The 17,765-nt window shown below is 42.6% G+C and overlaps 1 protein-coding gene and 1 long non-coding RNA gene across 7 annotated transcripts in view; both read left to right on the forward strand.

Annotated features, from left to right (window-relative positions):
• Window positions 1–17,765, forward strand: part of TGFBR1 (transforming growth factor beta receptor 1) — a 71,654-nt gene that overhangs the window by 14,643 nt on the left and 39,246 nt on the right. For all 6 annotated transcript variants that reach the window (XR_010598481.1, XR_010598480.1, XM_065584088.1 and 3 more), the window contains one exon: window positions 14,080–14,310. Coding sequence is in view for 4 of the 6 variants with exons in the window: in XM_065584088.1 (XP_065440160.1) it covers window positions 14,080–14,310 (231 nt within the window). In the remaining 2 variants the exon portion in view is untranslated. The remainder of the gene's footprint in view (window positions 1–14,079; window positions 14,311–17,765) is intronic.
• Window positions 5–14,073, forward strand: LOC135981458 (uncharacterized). Its single transcript, XR_010598482.1, has 3 exons — window positions 5–4,313; window positions 4,391–9,797; window positions 10,448–14,073. It is a non-coding gene; the product is annotated as an uncharacterized LOC135981458 (long non-coding RNA).

The raw sequence follows: 17,765 nt of genomic DNA on the forward strand, positions 1-17,765 counted from the left end.
AATTTATTTCAAATACTTGTAAATCTGTTGATGAAAGTCTTGCTTCATGTGACTCAGGCTTGGTCTAAACTTAACCTAGATCAACCTAGCTATGTTTCTCCTCTGTGAAAAAATTTGCACCTTGAGCACTGTAGTTAGGTTGACCTAACTCTCAGTGCAGATGCTACTAGATGGATGGAAAAATTATTTGGTCAACCTAGCTACTGCCTCTCGGAGAGGTGAGTTAACTGTATCAGTGGGGTGCGGGGGGGAAGGAGACCCCTTCAGTTAATATAGGAAGTGTCTATACTATGGTGTTCTAATAATGCAGCTGTAGGTATGCCGCTTAACAGCTGTAGTGTAGATATGGCCTAAATCTTTAAACTCTAGTAAAATCTGTAGTTGAAAACTTTCAAATGTGATATATGAATGTCTATATGAGAAATGAGTAAGAGAGGTCACTTTTTTTACAGGTTTGCATAGGAGTAATTTGGAATAAATCTTCCATAATTACTTTTAGTGTTTCATATGATTAAGGGTTAATATTTTTTAACTTTTTGCTAGGAGAAGGGGCTAGATGAGTTAGTGATGCTATTATGTCTGAATCTCCTGATCGGTTTTTCATTTGACTCAGCATTCAGAAACATTGCCAAATAACATCAAGGCAGAGAACATCTTTATTAGAAAATAGATTGCACTTCTGAATTCTGATGGTGTAAATAGCAACACAACTAAATTTTAAAAATGATTGTTTGATCAGTTGTTGCTGTGAGAGCACATTCTCAGGAGCACTGTCTCTCCAGTACCACTTAATATATTTTAGAGAACTTACTACTTGTGAAAGGTGGTGTGTTGACAATCCTGGGAATGTCTCTTTATGTATAGAATAGATTTGGCATGGAGGGCAATAATGCAGAATTTCTACCCAAGCACTTATCAATGTCTCTGCTCTGACTTGAAGGAAGATCATTTCTAGGGGATGAGAGTAGTGGTCTATATGCTCATTTAGTCTTCGCCTCTCTAACCTCACAGGCAATCCTGTTGGGGTGATGTCTTTATGATATGGAGCACTTTTTCCATGTGTACTTCTAGAAGAATAAGGTACCTGATGATATTGGAACTCACCTGAGCCTTCTGTTGCATTAAATATTTTTAACTGTTTTGTTGGTGGGAACAACTGTACTAATCCCTTCTATAAATTGATCAGAAATACACTGAACTTTTAAAACAAACGTACCACTCTTGTGTAGAAGTGTTTCTCAAGATAACATTTCAAAATAAAAATTCTGTGCTAATCCGCTACTGAGAATTTTTTTTTCTTAAAATCACTAGTTCAAATTTCAGCCAGGTCAGTAGGGGAAAAAAATTATTCGTATCCAGTATCTGTATGAAATGAGAGTCTGCTCTATTTCAATATAGTTCAAATAAGCAGGTGACATCTCAGTACCTTTTTGGCAGCTCCAGCAGGGGAGGCCAGTGTTTGACTGTGAGCATGGAGACTGAATTACCCTTTAATCCTCAGAGGTGCTATGCTCATGTAAGGGTTGAGGCTTCTTATCTAGGTAAAAAGGAAGTAGGATTTGCTCTTCATGTTGAAATGACTTCCAAAACTTGAAATTCTGAAGTTATTGAAAACTGTACTTACTGTCAAGTTAAATGTTTGAAAGTTTACAGGGTGTTATGTGTTTCATGGCATATAACTGATTTCTTTTTTGTTTTCAAATGAGTCTGGGAAGAGCCACTATGTTCCTACACAAAGTCCTGTATTCCACTGTTGGCACTCCAGCAGCAGTTAATGAATGAATGCTATGTCCAAAACTGTGCTTATTCAAAAACATAGGATCACATCTTGGTCTCAATATCTATGTAAATGATACTTAAAATGTGTTAAATTCCTTTTAGTGTGTGTGTGTGTGTATACACACAGGGGTGTCTCCTAAATGAAAAAGGACAGTATCAGTAAAGACTCATTTTTCATCTTTGTTAGCAGGGATAAACAGAGAATGGAAACTAATTGAAAGCTAGAACTACTACTTTAATGTAAAACTATTTTAATTGATTAGAAGTTGATTTGATATATCCATGCTTTTTGAAGGTGCCATGTTTAATAATCTATTAAGATTTGCAAGTGTGCCTGTGTATTGTTTGAGGGTGAATTGATGAGTGGAGCAAGAATAGATGTTTCTGTAAATTTACAGATTCCTTCTATGTCCACGCCATATCTGAAGGAGCATCTTTTTGGATATGCTCACCTGTGTGACTACTGGTTGAGCTGCAGGGGAGCCATAGTGTAGCACAGACTTTGGGAGTACTTTTTAATTGCAACATCAAAACCTAGATATTGTTCTCTGATATCATAAAAAGGCTATAATTACGGCAAACAGCACATCATCTTTGGGACTATAGTGCATATCTCTATCAAATTCTGCTAGCTCATTTGGATTTTAACTTTACAAAGTTTGCTTGGACTAGGTCACTTAAATCTTTTCTTATGCTTAATTCTCATAATAGTTTAAAATACAAGTCATGGTATAATTGCAAATAGACTGTGTGTGTGTGTGTGCGTGTATAAAATAAGATATTAAAGCACATTCATTTTGACCTTACCCATAAATGTCCAAGCTAGTTTGGTCAAGATGGCTGTCTCAAAATCCCAAACCCTACATTAGTTTGCGTATTTTTGTGTTTGTTTTAAACTTACTACCTTCTGGAATCTGTGGGCTGAGAAGAACAAAAACTTGTGGCGAGAACCATAAAGATTTTTTTTCAGTCTCTTGGTCCATGGTATCAATGTTTAGTATGTTGGCTTTCTATAATTCCAGTTGCTTTGACTGGGCTATCCCTCCCTCTGTTCTTCTCCTGCTTGCTACTTCCCCACAGCTCTCTCTGGATTGGCAGAGAGTCACTCCATGAAGGCCAATTTTATTTTGACTGTTAATTGGTCTTCCCATAGAGTGACTGTCTACTGATCTGGAACAGCCCTCTAATTTTTCTTCTGCCTCACTTACCTTTTTGGGTCTTTTTTCCATGTTGAAAATATTCACATGGATTTCTGGTGCCAAACTTAACCCTTGAAAGACCAGGGACTGGTGCCAGGAGAGAGACTTTAATTTGCTTTTGTGAACAAGAATATACATGAGAACTGCTCAGTGGCTCCCAGATTTGCATATAGCTCCTCTGGTTTCATCCATAAGAACACAGAATTGCCATGCTGAGTCAGACCACTAGAGCATCTAGTCTACTATCATGAATGAGCAATGGCCAATAACAGATGGGTGAGGAAGGGGCAAACAAGTCTAGTTACAATTATGGAGTAACTCTCTAACAGGGAAAGCTTCCTAGTAACCCCCAACTCTGGGTGCTTTATGCCCTAAGTATGAGACTATACCCTTGTAGAATCCCCTGACTTATGTGACTGGATGTTCTCATTGTCCATATACTTTTGTAATCCTCTCGACTTTTACTAGGCCTTTGGCATCTTGTGATAATATGTTGTGGTAATGAGTTCCATTCTTTACGTGTTTAAACTTGTGGTGTTCTTGCATTTTGAGAACGGTAACAGGCACACCCAGATTTCCTTGGTTTTTACTGGTCATCCTTTTAATGCCACTGTCCTGTCCCCTTATCCTGCCTTTTTGAGCCTGTTTAGTTTAATCTGACCAGTTGAACTGTACTTATGGCCCCCATTATCCAGTATTTGAGTGCCTCACAATCTCAAATATACAGTTACGTTGGTTTAAACCTCATTGAAGCTGGTGGGCATAATCACCCCCATTCAGGATAAATGTAAGAAACAAACAAACTCCTTTATAGTAGGAGCCACGGCTCAAAACAGAGGCCATGCAGGAATGGTCAGAAGTCAAGCTATTTGGGTGGTGGGGTTTTGCTGAAGATTCATTTTTATTGCAGTGTGTGTGTGTGTGTGTGTGTGTGTGTGTGTGTGTGTGTGTGTCAGAGAAACATCACAAGCGCCGGGGGGGAAGCAGAGAAGCCCTGGTAGTGAGACCCTGGCAAAGTAGAAGGGTAAAGTGCTGGCAGAAAAGAGGCTTGGAACTGTGGGCAAAGAAACTGTCTCCTTCTCTTTGATTCTTGTTGTGTTTAGGGAAAAGGGATAATACAATCTTGTTTATTTACAAAGAAATACCTGGTTCCATCAATTTCTCCTCCTAATAGAAAAAATGTACAAGATTCCAAAAATTGGCTAAGCATTCAGTTTAAAAGGGGTCACACTGATGCAGGATTGGGATCCAGTTTCCCAGGAGAGAAACTGTGAGCTGATATCCCCGTTGAACGAAAATGGAACAAATAATGGCAGTGGTGGTAGAAATCAGATGGCCAAAAAGAAGTTAAACATGAACTGGAAACTTAACCCTCCTCCTCCTCTCCCCCCCCCCCCCCCCCAAAAAAAAAGGCTGGACACTTTGCCAAAGGAGTTAAAGTAGTATGTGGCAATTTTCCAGAAAGAGCTGAGAGAGAACTTGCAGGTAGAGATGGAAATCTGGAGCAACAGCTACTGGGTCTGGACAGACTGCGGAAGTCCAAGCCATCTTCAGTTCTCCTAGTCTGGAATGGCAAATTGGATTGAGATTACCGAAAGGTTTTCCATGAAATGCAGGAGGCCAGGAAAGCTTTGGCCAACTTGGAACTTACTACCACACGAGCTGCAGCCAGGACTTAAGGAGCTATGAAATAAGTGTCACAGATCACAGTGGAAGGCAGCTACCTAGATGTGGAATTGGGCCAGCCAGAAGACTTTGGTAAATAAGGCTGGATATCTTCATACATTTTCTACCTTGTTTGTAAGCCATAGATGCTGGTGGGCTCAGGAGAGGAGAAGATGATGTAAAATAGTGCAAAATCCCCATTATTTGAATTGAAATGATCTTTGATGTAAAAACTCCCTGGGAGGCTTTTTGCCTCAGTTCAACATCATAGCTCAAACAAGTGGCTGGGATCTTCTTTAGTTCTAGGCAGTTTAACAACAACAATAATGGGAGTTTCTATTACATACTGATAGCTAATCAGTGAAATGCACTGGGATAGTGGTCTAGTCTAACAAGTTATTAGACCATACTCACTAAAAAGCCTAGGAAATGGATCAAAACCACCACCAAATTGGTCTCTGCCAAAGGCAGTGACTGGGGAATGTGCAGAGGTCCAAAGATGGGAGGGGGAAGGGCAGGGAGCGGGATTGGGTTTAAAAATTTGAAGCTTCTGTAGTTAAGCTAATGGATGAGCTAATAATCTGTGTGCATTTCAGTGACTAGTAGCTGCCAGGAAAAGTCTTGAAAATTTCATCTATGGAAATTCCCTTTACGGATGCGATCCAGGTGAAGCAAATAATTTGTAGCCAATTGGCTTGCAGTGAACAAATTGTCCTGCTTCCAGGGTCAGAAACCATGACCAACTACCTGATGTGGTAGCTTTGTTTTTGAGACCCAGATTTTTAGGGAAATCTAAGCAGCTGAAGTACTTGTGGGTGTAAAGTATGGATCCTCTACTACTTGGTGAACGGCTTCTGACAAGCTGCAAATAGTGAAAAAGGAGCTATGGTTACAAAACATGAACCAGTGGCTGTAGTAACTGCTGGCATGGAAGAAAACTATACAGGTCTGTCGCATCTTGGGTGCATTTAACATGTGTGATTTCAGCTTTACGCGGTTGGCAAAAACAAACAAAACAAAAAAAAACCCAAAAAGAGAAAAATAACAATTTAAATACTGTTTCTGTAGTGCAGGTGATTCCGCCCGCCATTACACTCAATGTAATTTTGACTATAAGCGATTTTCGCTTTAGGCGCTGACTGCAGAACATAACCCCAGTGTAAGATGAGACAGACCTGTAAAATGGAAAGGAATAAAATTGAGCTCTCGGAATTATTTTTGGATTAGTTATTGCACAGTACTGCACATTTAAATGAGGAGCAACAGAACAGTCTTAAGATTTTTCTCTTTAGGAATCAGGACTTGTTCTCCCAATCCAACAATGAGACTATAATGCACTGGTCCAGCGCCAGATTGATACTGGATGAAACCACATAACTTTATCAATGGCAAAGGGGGAAGAGGCATTACAGGTCACTTAAGAAATATATCAGGAAGGCATAATTGAGCCTTCACCCAGGCCTTGGGCCTCACTCATAGTTCTAGTTAAGGAAAAAAAGCACCAGATTAAGTAGGCAATAGAAAACTAAATGAAGTCACTTTAAAGGATTCTTATCCATCCACTCATGAACAGATGATACCCTGATGCTGTAGCATGTTCAATTTGTTTTTCCACACTGGATCTTAAAAGTATGTATTGGCAAGTGCAAATGGATCCAAAAGTCAGGAGAAAACTGCTTTCACAGCAGGACAAGGCTTGTGGCAATATAAAGTTGTGGGTTTCACCTTCAGTAATACTCCTGCCACATTTGAGAGTGTATTGGATGGCATTCCTCTCTCATCCTGTTTTGTTATATTTAGGTGATATGCTGGTATAGGCTAAAACCTTTGAACAAAAACTGATACGTTTACAAAGGGCCTGTGATTAGCCTACAGCTTTGTATCTAAAACTGAATCCAAAGATATGTAAATTGTTTCAAAAAGTTTAGGTTGGGCACACAATCGGTAAAGTGGGGGCATTTCCACTGATGAAGAAAATTGAGGCTATGCAGAACAGGCCAACTCTCCAGACAATCACAGATGTACAGACAGACCAGGCATCCCTGCAATGGCTTTTCAGATTCAGGAATCACGAAGGGGCTCTTTGGCAAAACTGTAGTGCTATGATTTCAGTGACACACAGGTCTGGGCTCTAGCATGGTAATGCTGATGTCTTGTTTGGTTGATTACAGATTCTTCCCCAAGCAGTATAGCAAGGAATTGGCTTTTCAAGGGAATGTGTATGCTAAGGAGGAAATGAATTCAAGGCTTCCCCAAGAGAGAATTCCAATATTGGAATAGTATGTGATTGGAAAATCATTTGGCACATGCAGCCACTGTGGCGTATAGTATCCCCCCTCAAAATGCCACAGTGGAAGTTTTTCAGGTCCAGTGAGACAGCTTTGAGTTTAAAGATGAGATGGGGTTGGGGGGAGGGAGAAGCCCAGGCGTGATGGATACAGGTATCAGCTAGTTGTACCAGATACATTGAAGAAGGAGGTTCTGAGGTTGTAATGACTCTAAAACTGCTGAAGAAGAACTCTGGGTAAACTTGAAATATTGTCTTTCAGTAACAGTATCTTTTATTGGACCAACTTCTAACTCGCTCACCTTTCGTCTCTTCTATCCTGGGACCAAAATACCAGCACTGCCAACATCTAAAACTGCTGGACCTTTTGGGGTTGGAAAGACCATAGCCAAGCTAAGAGAATGCTTTTATTCAGTAAAATGCAGGCAGGATGCAGAAAATTGTGTGGGGAAACTTGATTCATGCATTGTAAAGAAGGATCCCCGTAAGACCAGGAGAGCCTCTCTGCACCAGTGGAATGCACTGCTGTTGATAGACTGGTAGAGGCCCAACTATGTCTCAGGCAATCAGTGTTTGTTGGTAGCCATAGACTACTTCACAAAATAAAGCTTACCCAATAAAGAGCCAAGAGACTGTGAAAGAAGCAGAAGTTCTAGTGAATGGATTCAAAGTTTCTCTTTTGGTCTGTGAACAACTCACCTGAGAACCCAAATATAGTGAAGAATTTAAAGAGCTTCTCAAATCTCCTGTGACACTCTCTTTAGGGATCCACAATACCTGCACCACTCCGGCACACCCACAATCTGCTGGAATGTTGGAAAGGTTCAGTTGAACTTTGGGAGTTCAGCTGGTTAACTTTTTTTGTAGAACATTATCAAATGGATTTGGGCCAACATATCTCATTTCTTGTGATGGCTTATAGAACACCAGTCAATGACTACAAAGTGGACCCCAGCACTCCTCATGTTTTGGTATGAGCCAGGGGTCTCCACAAACCTCTTGTATGGAATTACTGAAGAGGAACAAAGGAATTTGGACTACACAGAAACCTTTCAATCCAAAATTGAAAAAGCTCACACCTCTGCTAGGAAAAATGGGACGATAGCCACTGATGCAATGAAAAGATTCTATGAATAAGGTCATATGGAGAAACTTTTAAGAGGGGTTCATTCCATGATCCTAGAAGAAAGGATAGGAGACCAAAGTTGAATAAATCTTGGAGGAACCTTATTACAGTACTGACTCTCTCAAACAAAGTGGTGTGTAGGATAGAGTCAAGTCCCAGGATTTAATCAATGTTATTCATAAGGACTATCTGAGAGGGTATCAAGATTAGGGATTTCTGTGTAGATGTCCCCTGAGACTGTAGCTGTAGAAACTGAAGTTTTAAAAGCAGTGACAGTAATGGATTCCTCATTTGGATGGAGACTGGCCATTCCATTCCAGTTAGCAGATTTCTCCAAAACAACACATTTGTCAGATAGGGCAGGGAGAGAAACTCGATCTGAGAATAAAACCAATTTGGGGCCAGTGATATGAAAAGTCTCAACAAACGCTATGTATATAATTAATCTTGTATCGGTTATAATTTGTAAACATTTTTCCGTTTCTGAAACGGGTCATTCAGGATGCTGGATAGAATTCACAGGTGGGTGTGATGCAGGGATGGGGTGGGGAGAATGAACTCTCATTGATGCTTTTGGGCATAATAGCTATCAGTCAGGAGAAAGGTAAAAAGACCATCAAGCTCCTTTTGTGGAATAGATTGCTGAAACAATAGAAGCCACTATTCAAAACACAGGCCATGCAAGACCAATCAGAAACTGAGTTATGGGGGCAGAGGAGTTTTACTGAGGGTTGATTTGATTGCAGCTGCATGTGAAAAGCCACAAGAAACACAGAAAAGAAACAGAGGCCCTGTATACACTGGCAAGTTTCTGCGCAGTAAAGCAGCTTTCTGCGCTGTAACTCCCAAGGTGTACACACTGACAAGCCACTTAGTGCGCAGTTGTAGCGCTCTGTGTGTGGTGTGTGGTTTTTTTGTTTGTTTTGGTTTGTTTTTTTAAACCAAACAAACCCCACCCCAATGAGAGGCATACAACTTTCAGTGCCAGTGTAGACATTGTGGTCAATTACAGAGCTGCAATTGGCCTCTGGGAGGTGTCCCACAATGCCTGTTCGTGCCTCTCTGGTCATCGGTTTAAACTCCACTGCCCTGCCCTCAGGTGACCAACCATCATCCCCACCCCATAAATTCCTTTGGAATTTTGAAAGCCCCCTTCCTGTTTGCTCAATGACATGTGCAGTGGTCTCAGCACATCTTTCCAGGTGGCCATGCTTGCTCCATGCATCAGGGGATCCCCTCCTTCGAGCTTTTGAGCTGCTGGACCTTATCAGCATTTGGGGAGAGGAAGCTGTGTCCAGTCCTAGCTGTGCTTCAGCCATAGGAATTATACCACCTATGGGCAGATTTCATGATGCATGACAGAAAGGGGCCATGACTGAGACACATTGCAGTGCAGGGTCAAAGTGAAGGAGCTGTGGAACAAGGTGTGGGAAGCAAACCATTGTTCCAGTGCTGCACCCACGAGCTGCCGGTTCTACAAAGAGCTGGATGCCATACTCGGCAGTGACCCCACTTCCACTGCGAGAGCCACTGGATACTTCGGAGGCTCGCGTGCCAGTCTAAAGTGGACCGAGCCAGGAGGAAGAAATCTTGCACGAGGAGAGGAAGGGGGACCCAGAGGCAGAGGATGACTCAGAGGTCCGAGTTGAATGCAGCCAGGAGCTCTTTCCTACCCCGGAGGAAGCTAGCCTGTAACAGCTGTCGGATGCTGGCGAAGTGCAAACAGGAGAGGAGGCCCCTGGTAAGTGGATTTGAGTTTGGGAATTGCTGAAGCGAGTTGGTGGGGGGGAGGGGAAGGAGGGTTGCAGAAAGCAGGCTTGTCTCCCACCACCTGCCTAGTCTGAGCAGTGGAACAGGTTGTTGATTGACTCCCTCACTTCATGGGAATCTTCCTCAGATCTCCGGGAAACTCTCATGGAGATACTGGGCAATCTGCTGCCGCAGGTCCTTCGGCGGAGCTGCTCTGTTTCTTGTCCCATTAATGGTAACTTTCCCGTGCCACTGTGCTGTCACAAGGGAGAGTGGGATCATTGCTGCACACAGCCAAGCCGCATAGGGACCAGAGCAGAAGCTGTAGTCTTGGAGAAGACCCTCCCTTGATTCCCTGCTCACCCTCAGCAGCAAGATATCTTCCCTAATGATCACATCCTGTGGAAAGTGTGGGGACAGGAATGATTATCAGCCCCCACCTACCTCCCAGTGCTGGCTCTCCCCAAGAGCCATGTGCCCTGTGTACAGCAGAGTCTGGGAAGAGTGATTTATCCTGGGGCTACTCACCATTTTGGGGGACTTGTGGTTCATGTGTGCTTGCCTGGGGTCAGCCAGTTAGTGACAGGTGTGTGAATACTGGCTGTGTTTTAAATCACTGAATCAGTGTTCTCTGTGTTGCAGACAATACTGCTTCTGTAAAATGTTGCGTTTAAACTTGAGATGACCTTGGGAGCCCAGCCTCCCTCTCTGTTATCGGCAGCTGAACGGCTACGCAGCATTAGAAAGCGACGAAGAAGATCTCAGGAGGAATTTCTGCGTGATGTTATGATACACTCCGCCACTGAGAAACAGGAATTGAAGGAGTGGCGGGACAGCGAGAAGAGAGACCAGAAGGAGAACATGACATGCCACAAAGCGGCTCTAAATGGAGTGCCAAGCAGACTCGCTCCAGGCAATACTAGCTCTTCAAACCGAGCAGCTCTGCACCCACCCTCCCCTGCAGCCGCTGTTGCAAAACTCTTTCCCTTGCACCCCACACACACCGCCAAAACACTCTTATCAACCTCCTGGCTCCAGTCTATACCCGTGGCTTTCCACTTCTCCCCCCTCACAGTCCAGCACTGCAGACTCACGCTACCCACTACACTCAACACCCATCCCTCTGCAGTTTGGCCCTGCTGAAGTACAGTACCTGCTGCATTGTACTCCAAAGGAGAAGGTTGGATATGATACTTGGACATACACAAATCTGTAGCTGTCCTGTGACCCCTCCTCCTCCTGGGACCTTCCCTTCCCTCATCCCCCTCAGTGCTGATTTTTGTTGTTGTTGTTGTTTCTCTCTCTCCTCCGGTTGTTGTCTTTTAATAAAATAGTGTTGGTTTGAAAGCAATCTTTGTTCTATTAATTGAAAGCAAAATGAGCCCTGCAAAGCAACATACAATTATGTTAAACCCACATCTTGTGCACCAATCACCAACTAGCATAAGCACTACACTCCAGAGCATAGCTATAAATATTAGTGGCTTTCAGCTTCAAATTGCTGCCTCAAGGCATCCCTGATCCTTATGGCCCTGCGCTGCACCCCTGTAATAGCCCTGGTCTCTGGCTGTTCAAACTCTGCCTTCCAGGCTCTGAGCCTCTGCGGTCCAGCCCTGAGTGAAGCTTTCACCTTTCCCTTCACAAATATTATGGAGCATACAGGGCCAGCGGGCTTTTAAAGGGCCAAAAGCAGACTCCACAGTCATTCTGCACTTGCTCAGCCTGTTGAACTGTTCCTTGCTGCTGTCAAGGTGCCCTGTGTATGGCTTCATAAGCCACGGCATTAAGGGGTAGCCAGGGTCTCCCAGGATCACAATGGGCATTTGGACTTCCTCTATGGTGATCTTCTGGTAGGGGAAGAAATTCCCTGCTTGCAGCTTCTTGAACAGGCCAGTGTGCTGAAAGATGTGTGTGTCATGCACCTTTCCAAACCACAAGTGCCTGGAGAACCATTAAGAAATACCCTGTGCAATTAATGTGCTACGTGGTCTGGTGTCATAATTGAAATATGCGTGCCATCTGTGGCCCCTCCACAGTTAGGGAAGCCCATTTGAACAAAGCAATCCACAATGTCACGACACCACAAGAGTCAGTCTTTTGGCGCAGGATGCGATTAATGGCCCTGCACGCTTCCGTGAACACAAGTCCAACATCAACTTTCCCACTCCGAACTTGTTAGCTACCGATCAGTAGACGTCTGGAGTAGCCAGCCTCCACAGTGCAGTCGCCACACGCTTCTCCAGCGGTAGGGCAGCTCTCATTCTCATGTCCTTGCATCACAGGGCTGGGGCGAGCTCATCACACAGTCCCATGACTTTCCCATGTGGCTTTCCTCTGCAATTCTCCAGCCATTGATCATCATCACAGACGTGCATGATGTGATCCCACCATTCAGTGTTTGTTTCCTGAGCCCAAAGGCGGCGTTCCACTGTGGTTAGTACGTCCATGAATGCCGCAAGCAATCTCGTGTCGTAGCTACTACACATGGCGAGATCAGTGTCGCACTCCTCTTGCCTTTGTAGTTTAGGGAATAACTTCACAGCCATTTGTGACGTGTTGGTCATAGTGAGCAGCATACTGGTCAACAGTTCGGGATCCATTCTTGCAGCCTGAAGAGGCAGGGCGCACAATACAGAAACCGTTGAAAGATGGCACCAAATGTGGATGAAAGCACAGGGATTGCTGGGATGCGAAGCAATGTATCACGAGGCATTGGGACATGGCCCAGGATGCCCCGTGACCCCCTCCGCCTTCCCACAACTCTTAGCAGCAGAAGAGGTGCTCTGGGGTATAGCTGCCCAGAGTGCACCACTCTGAATACCACTGCAAGTGCCACAAGTGTGAACATGCTATTGTGCAGGCAGCAGACAGTGTGAACACACAACAGCGGTTTCTCTTCAGTGCGCTCTGAGCGGTGCTGTAACTCTGCCAGTATAGACGTGCCCAAGGAAGCCTTAGCCATGTCTACGCTACCACCTGAGCGATATAAATGTTATCAGCATAAGTGGTAGTGTGCACGGCACTACATTGACTGGAGAGCTGCTCCTGCTGACATAGCTACCGCTGCTCATTGAGGTGGTTTTATTTCAACAGGAGAGCTTTCTCCTGTTGGCATAGAGCAGCTACACAAGCAATCTTACAGCAGCACAGCATCATCAGTACAGCTATGCCACTCTGAATTCACTTGTGTGGATGTGGCCTTGCAGCTGGAGAAACTCTGGTAGCATGATCCTGACACACACAAAAATAAAATGCAGAGAGCTTTTGGGTGAAGTGCTGGTTGGAAATAGACCTGGAACTGTGAGCAAAGCAACTGTCTCCTGCTGTTTGATTATTCCTGTTGTATTCAGGGATATAAGACTTCCTGCATTCTTTGTAAATAACAAGGTTGTGTGTTTTTATTAAAAATAATTAAAAAACCTGACCAATCATTAATTTCTCCTGCTAACCAAAATAACCCAGTAGGCTTTGAAAATGGGCTAACCAGTCAAGTTGGCAAGGGATACCAGTAATTACTTCCTTGTCTCGGAGGTGTCCAACTATTATCCCATTTTGCATATAGTGAAACCTAAGATTTAAGTGACTCGTCCAAGGGCACATAGGAAGGCTGTGCTGGAGTGGGCTAGCACTCTAACCACTGTATCATCTTCGCTCATAAATGAGTTTCTTAATGTGTCTAACTTCTTTTCCTTCTCAGGACTTTTTTTTTTTTTTCTACAGTTTTTGTGGTAGAGTGACTAGAAATGGAGCTTGATAGATGAGGGTGTATTTTTTTTTTTTTTTTTTTTCATAAAATCACTCTTTTTAAAATGCAATGGTGTGTGTTTGATTTTTTTTCTTTTAATTTTTTTTTAAACCACTTTTCAGAATGATGCCCAAATGTCTTCCCGGGTGGCTACATTTAATGTAGAATGCAATAACGCATGAGTAGTTCAAAACTTTAAACTCAAAACTAATTTCACATTTACTGTATTTGTTACAAATCCATCTTTAGAATTTGATTTAATCATTTGGTACTTGTAATTGCTCGTATTTTCAAGGTTGCCAAACAAATAAATGTTTAGGAAGACTTGTCTTAAAAGGACCGATCTTCCAAAAGAATTGAACTCCTAATTTAGATTATGTATGAAGTAAGGTGAGGAGGACTGTTGTTTATCCCTAGCTCTTAACTAATCAAGGCAAGCACTATATATCTGTTACTTTATAAGCAACAGATCTTTTCAATTAACAGTTGAGTGAGCTTAAGCTCAATTTTTTTTTTTTTTTTTTTTTAGGTCTACCTTTACTTGTTCAAAGAACAATTGCAAGGACTATCATACTTCAAGAAAGCATTGGGAAAGGTCGCTTTGGAGAAGTCTGGCGAGGGAAATGGAGAGGAGAAGAAGTTGCAGTGAAGATATTCTCTTCAAGAGAAGAACGCTCATGGTTTCGTGAGGCAGAAATTTATCAAACTGTTATGCTACGTCATGAAAATATCCTTGGATTTATAGCGGCAGACAATAAAGGTAAGCTTTTGATAACTTTTCACTTTTTATTGATTATATATGTACTCCTATTTCAAACTCTTCATGAGAATTGAAAATACAAATGCCACTTTCTGGACATTTCATGTTCTTTGATGCTTGTGGAAAGGTTGCTGCAGTGTAATTGAGGATTACATGTGAGGGTTTTTTTAATGAAATTTGTTTGTTTTATTTAACTTTTTAATGACTGGTCATACAATTTACCTCAAAAAACAAACAATTGACTGAGATCTCAAAACTAGGCAGCACACTATGTATAACCTGCACACAGACATACTAAGCCTAATTTAAATGGAATTGTCTTGTCTAGTCAACTCAGTTTTATATAGTTACTGAACCATTTCTGTAAATCTGCTTGTCATATGGTCAATATGCATATTTTTGTGCTCTAACTTTCTGCTACATTCAAAACTCATCTGGGCAACAGCCATGATTGCATCAACAATTCACTGCACTCCCAGCAAGCTGTTTAGCTTCCACTCCTTCTTATCTTGTGACAAGTTAAGCAATTACTCCCCCGAATAAGATTTTACTCCTTTTTAATTCAATTTTACTACCACAGTTACATATGGAGTAGTATACTAGTCCCAGTTGAGCTCTGCTGTCCCTTTCCTTTATATAGTATAATATGACTGTATCTGTAATTAAACAGTCAGCTCCTGTAACTTAAGTGAAAGTCACACCCTAAAAATTGACAAGGAAGTTTTGGCTTTCAAGGGATGGGCAGCCTTCTATTTTGGGAAGGTGTGTAGACCTAATCCAGCTATGACTTAGATTTTATTTAAGCATTACTAGAAGATTTTAACATTTAACTTCTCAGACTTGCAAAAACACCCAAGTCAAACAGTTCCTATCTTTTTCTTGGGAATAGATTTTTTTTTTCTTTTTTTTCCCCCCTGTTGATGGGCAATATCAACATAGCATTTTCCATAGTTGTCCTAGAATTAGTCAAAGCCCGATGCTAAATGTACCAAATACTAAAATGTCCCTAACATATCCTATCAAATTAGTTTCCCTAAGGAAAACTGAAGAGTACAAAGTTTGCTTAGAGTTCATCAATATGTTTTTCAGAACCTGCATTCAATTTGTCAAACGTATGTGAAAGTCCTTCACTTAAAATTTGGAAGGGTGAAGAGACCATTGCAAGTGAGGGACCTCTCATAAGAGTACAGACCATTCAGAAGTATTTAGAAAAAGAAATGGAGAATTTAAAATAGTTTTAACTACAAGAACACATGCAAGCCCTTTGGGGGTGGGGTGGGTGTGTGTGTGTGTGTGTGTGTGTGTGTGTGTGTGTGTGTGTGTGTGTGTGTGTGTGTGTGTGTAGAATATTAGTGTGCTTCAGACCAAGTTGTTCTGAACCTCTACATGACTAATTACATAGATTAACCTTCTCATCATTCTACCTTCTTCTGATGTACTGCTAATGATGAAATATATATATTTTTCATCATTAGCAGTACATCAGAAGAAGGTAGAATGATAAGGATGGAGAGAGAGATAGGGGTGTGTGTGTAATATATAATATAAAAATAAAAAGCTTGCAAATATTTTCTGTGTTGTGAAAAGTAGGTCCAAGGTCAATAAATCTAACCATTAACCACCTCCCACCCCAAAAGAAGCTTGCGCCTCTGAGCGGAGATTTCATGTAGCAGTGTTACTCATGCTCCGCGCTTTTGTATAATGCTGTGCTGGCCTTCAGTTCCTTCTAAATTGCCTCCACTTGAGACCGAGTCTTAGCAGTTGTCCATGTTGAGTTTAGCTCAGCTGTGCCCCCATAGCTCTTATAGTAGTTTATTTTAGTAGTACTAGCTGTAGTTGTTTAAAACTATCAGTTTAAAAAAAATTAAGTTTTAAGGATTGTTACCTCCTGGATAGTTTCTCCCCTCCTTAGAGCTTTGTTACTGGAAGGGCATGCATGCCCAGTTCTGCCTATCGTCTCAGGAGGCAATCCTGGTATGTGATGAACACTCCTTGTGCATCTTTTGCTTCAGGGAACTTCATGTTTCCAAAAAGTGCCTTTGGTCTAGCATGAAAATCTAGAGCCAGAAAAAACAGGGAGATCAAATTTTGGTTCCTCATGATGAAGAGCTTGCTGCACCCAGTCTCTGACCCTGGCCAGGGTACCCCCTTATATGCTGGTCTTCAAATAAGTCTGCTACCTCTACTGTCTCCGAGCCGCACTCCTCGAGGACATTTATGAGAGGAGTCTTGGGTTTTCCTCTTTGGACTTCCATAGGCCATGCCCAAAGTTCTCCAGGTAGGAATCTGCCTCAGAGAAGTCAGTTGCTGATAAGTCCAGCCACTTCGGCACCCATCAGACTCTGACCTGGTACCCACGAGGCTGATGGTTCCTCAGGTACCCAGGGTACTGTTAAGCCTAAAGATTTCAAAATGTCAGTCTCTGCTAGGCCACCAGTACCATCAGGGGAACGGGGCATCACAAAGAGCTCTACTGCTACTCACTGAGTACTGAAGAAGATTGCATGGGCTCCATCTGTACTCCACTCAGAGCATTAGAGACTCACGGTACCATCAGCTCCCTCAGCTACCATTACTTTGGCTCACACCATGAACATGATACTAACCACACTCCAGTACCACAGGAGTTTCATTTTTTTTTTTTTTTAAAGACCTAGCCGTGTCCAAGATGCCCAAATCACCACTGCTCAGCTTCAGTCATCTTTTGGCACCAATGTCCTCCACATCCCTGGACACCTGTCCAGTACTGACCGTTTTAGCTCAAGTTTCTTCTGGTGCTCCACCACTTCATCAGAATCGTCCTCTTCTAAATCACTCTGAAGATCTTGACTTGGTCTCTCAAATATCTGTCCAAGACTCTCCTCTCCATCTCTATAGAAGCTCTCTTCCAGAGGTCTTTGAGGAAATTGAAATCACGTGAGAGATGTCCACAATCTTGCTGGTATCAGCACCCATGGATATCTCCACCCATGCCATGTGCACCACCCACTTGGCCATACTGGGACCCTTGGGTGACCTATCATCAGCAATTAACTAGTGCCTCAAGCACTACCCATCTCAGATATAGACAACCTCCATCGCCCTCCTTATCTAGGAGACCAGAACTTCAGGAAGAAACCTCTTGAGGAACAGGAAACTTGGGCTGATGAAGGGGTCTCTCCACCAGTCAACATCTCTTCTTCCTGCCTGGATGAAGCAGTTCTGCAACCCCTACCATCTGTGGCTGCTGATGTCCTGGAACCGCCAGAGTTTAGTAAGAGTTGCAGATTCTTTGCAGATCTCTTGAGGAGATTAAAGAACCACATCATAAGCTGCCTGACATCCTTTATACAGCTTCATCTGCTCACATTCCCCTGCCTGTTATCCTTTGTAGAGTCCAGGAGGGCCTTGTTATCTGGCACACTCTGACCACAATTTTGCCAATGTGCAAGACAGTGGATAAAAATATTATGTCC

The sequence above is a fragment of the Chrysemys picta genome, chromosome 2, assembly GCF_011386835.1.
Source record: "Chrysemys picta bellii isolate R12L10 chromosome 2, ASM1138683v2, whole genome shotgun sequence".
Classification (NCBI taxonomy): Eukaryota; Metazoa; Chordata; order Testudines; family Emydidae; genus Chrysemys; species Chrysemys picta.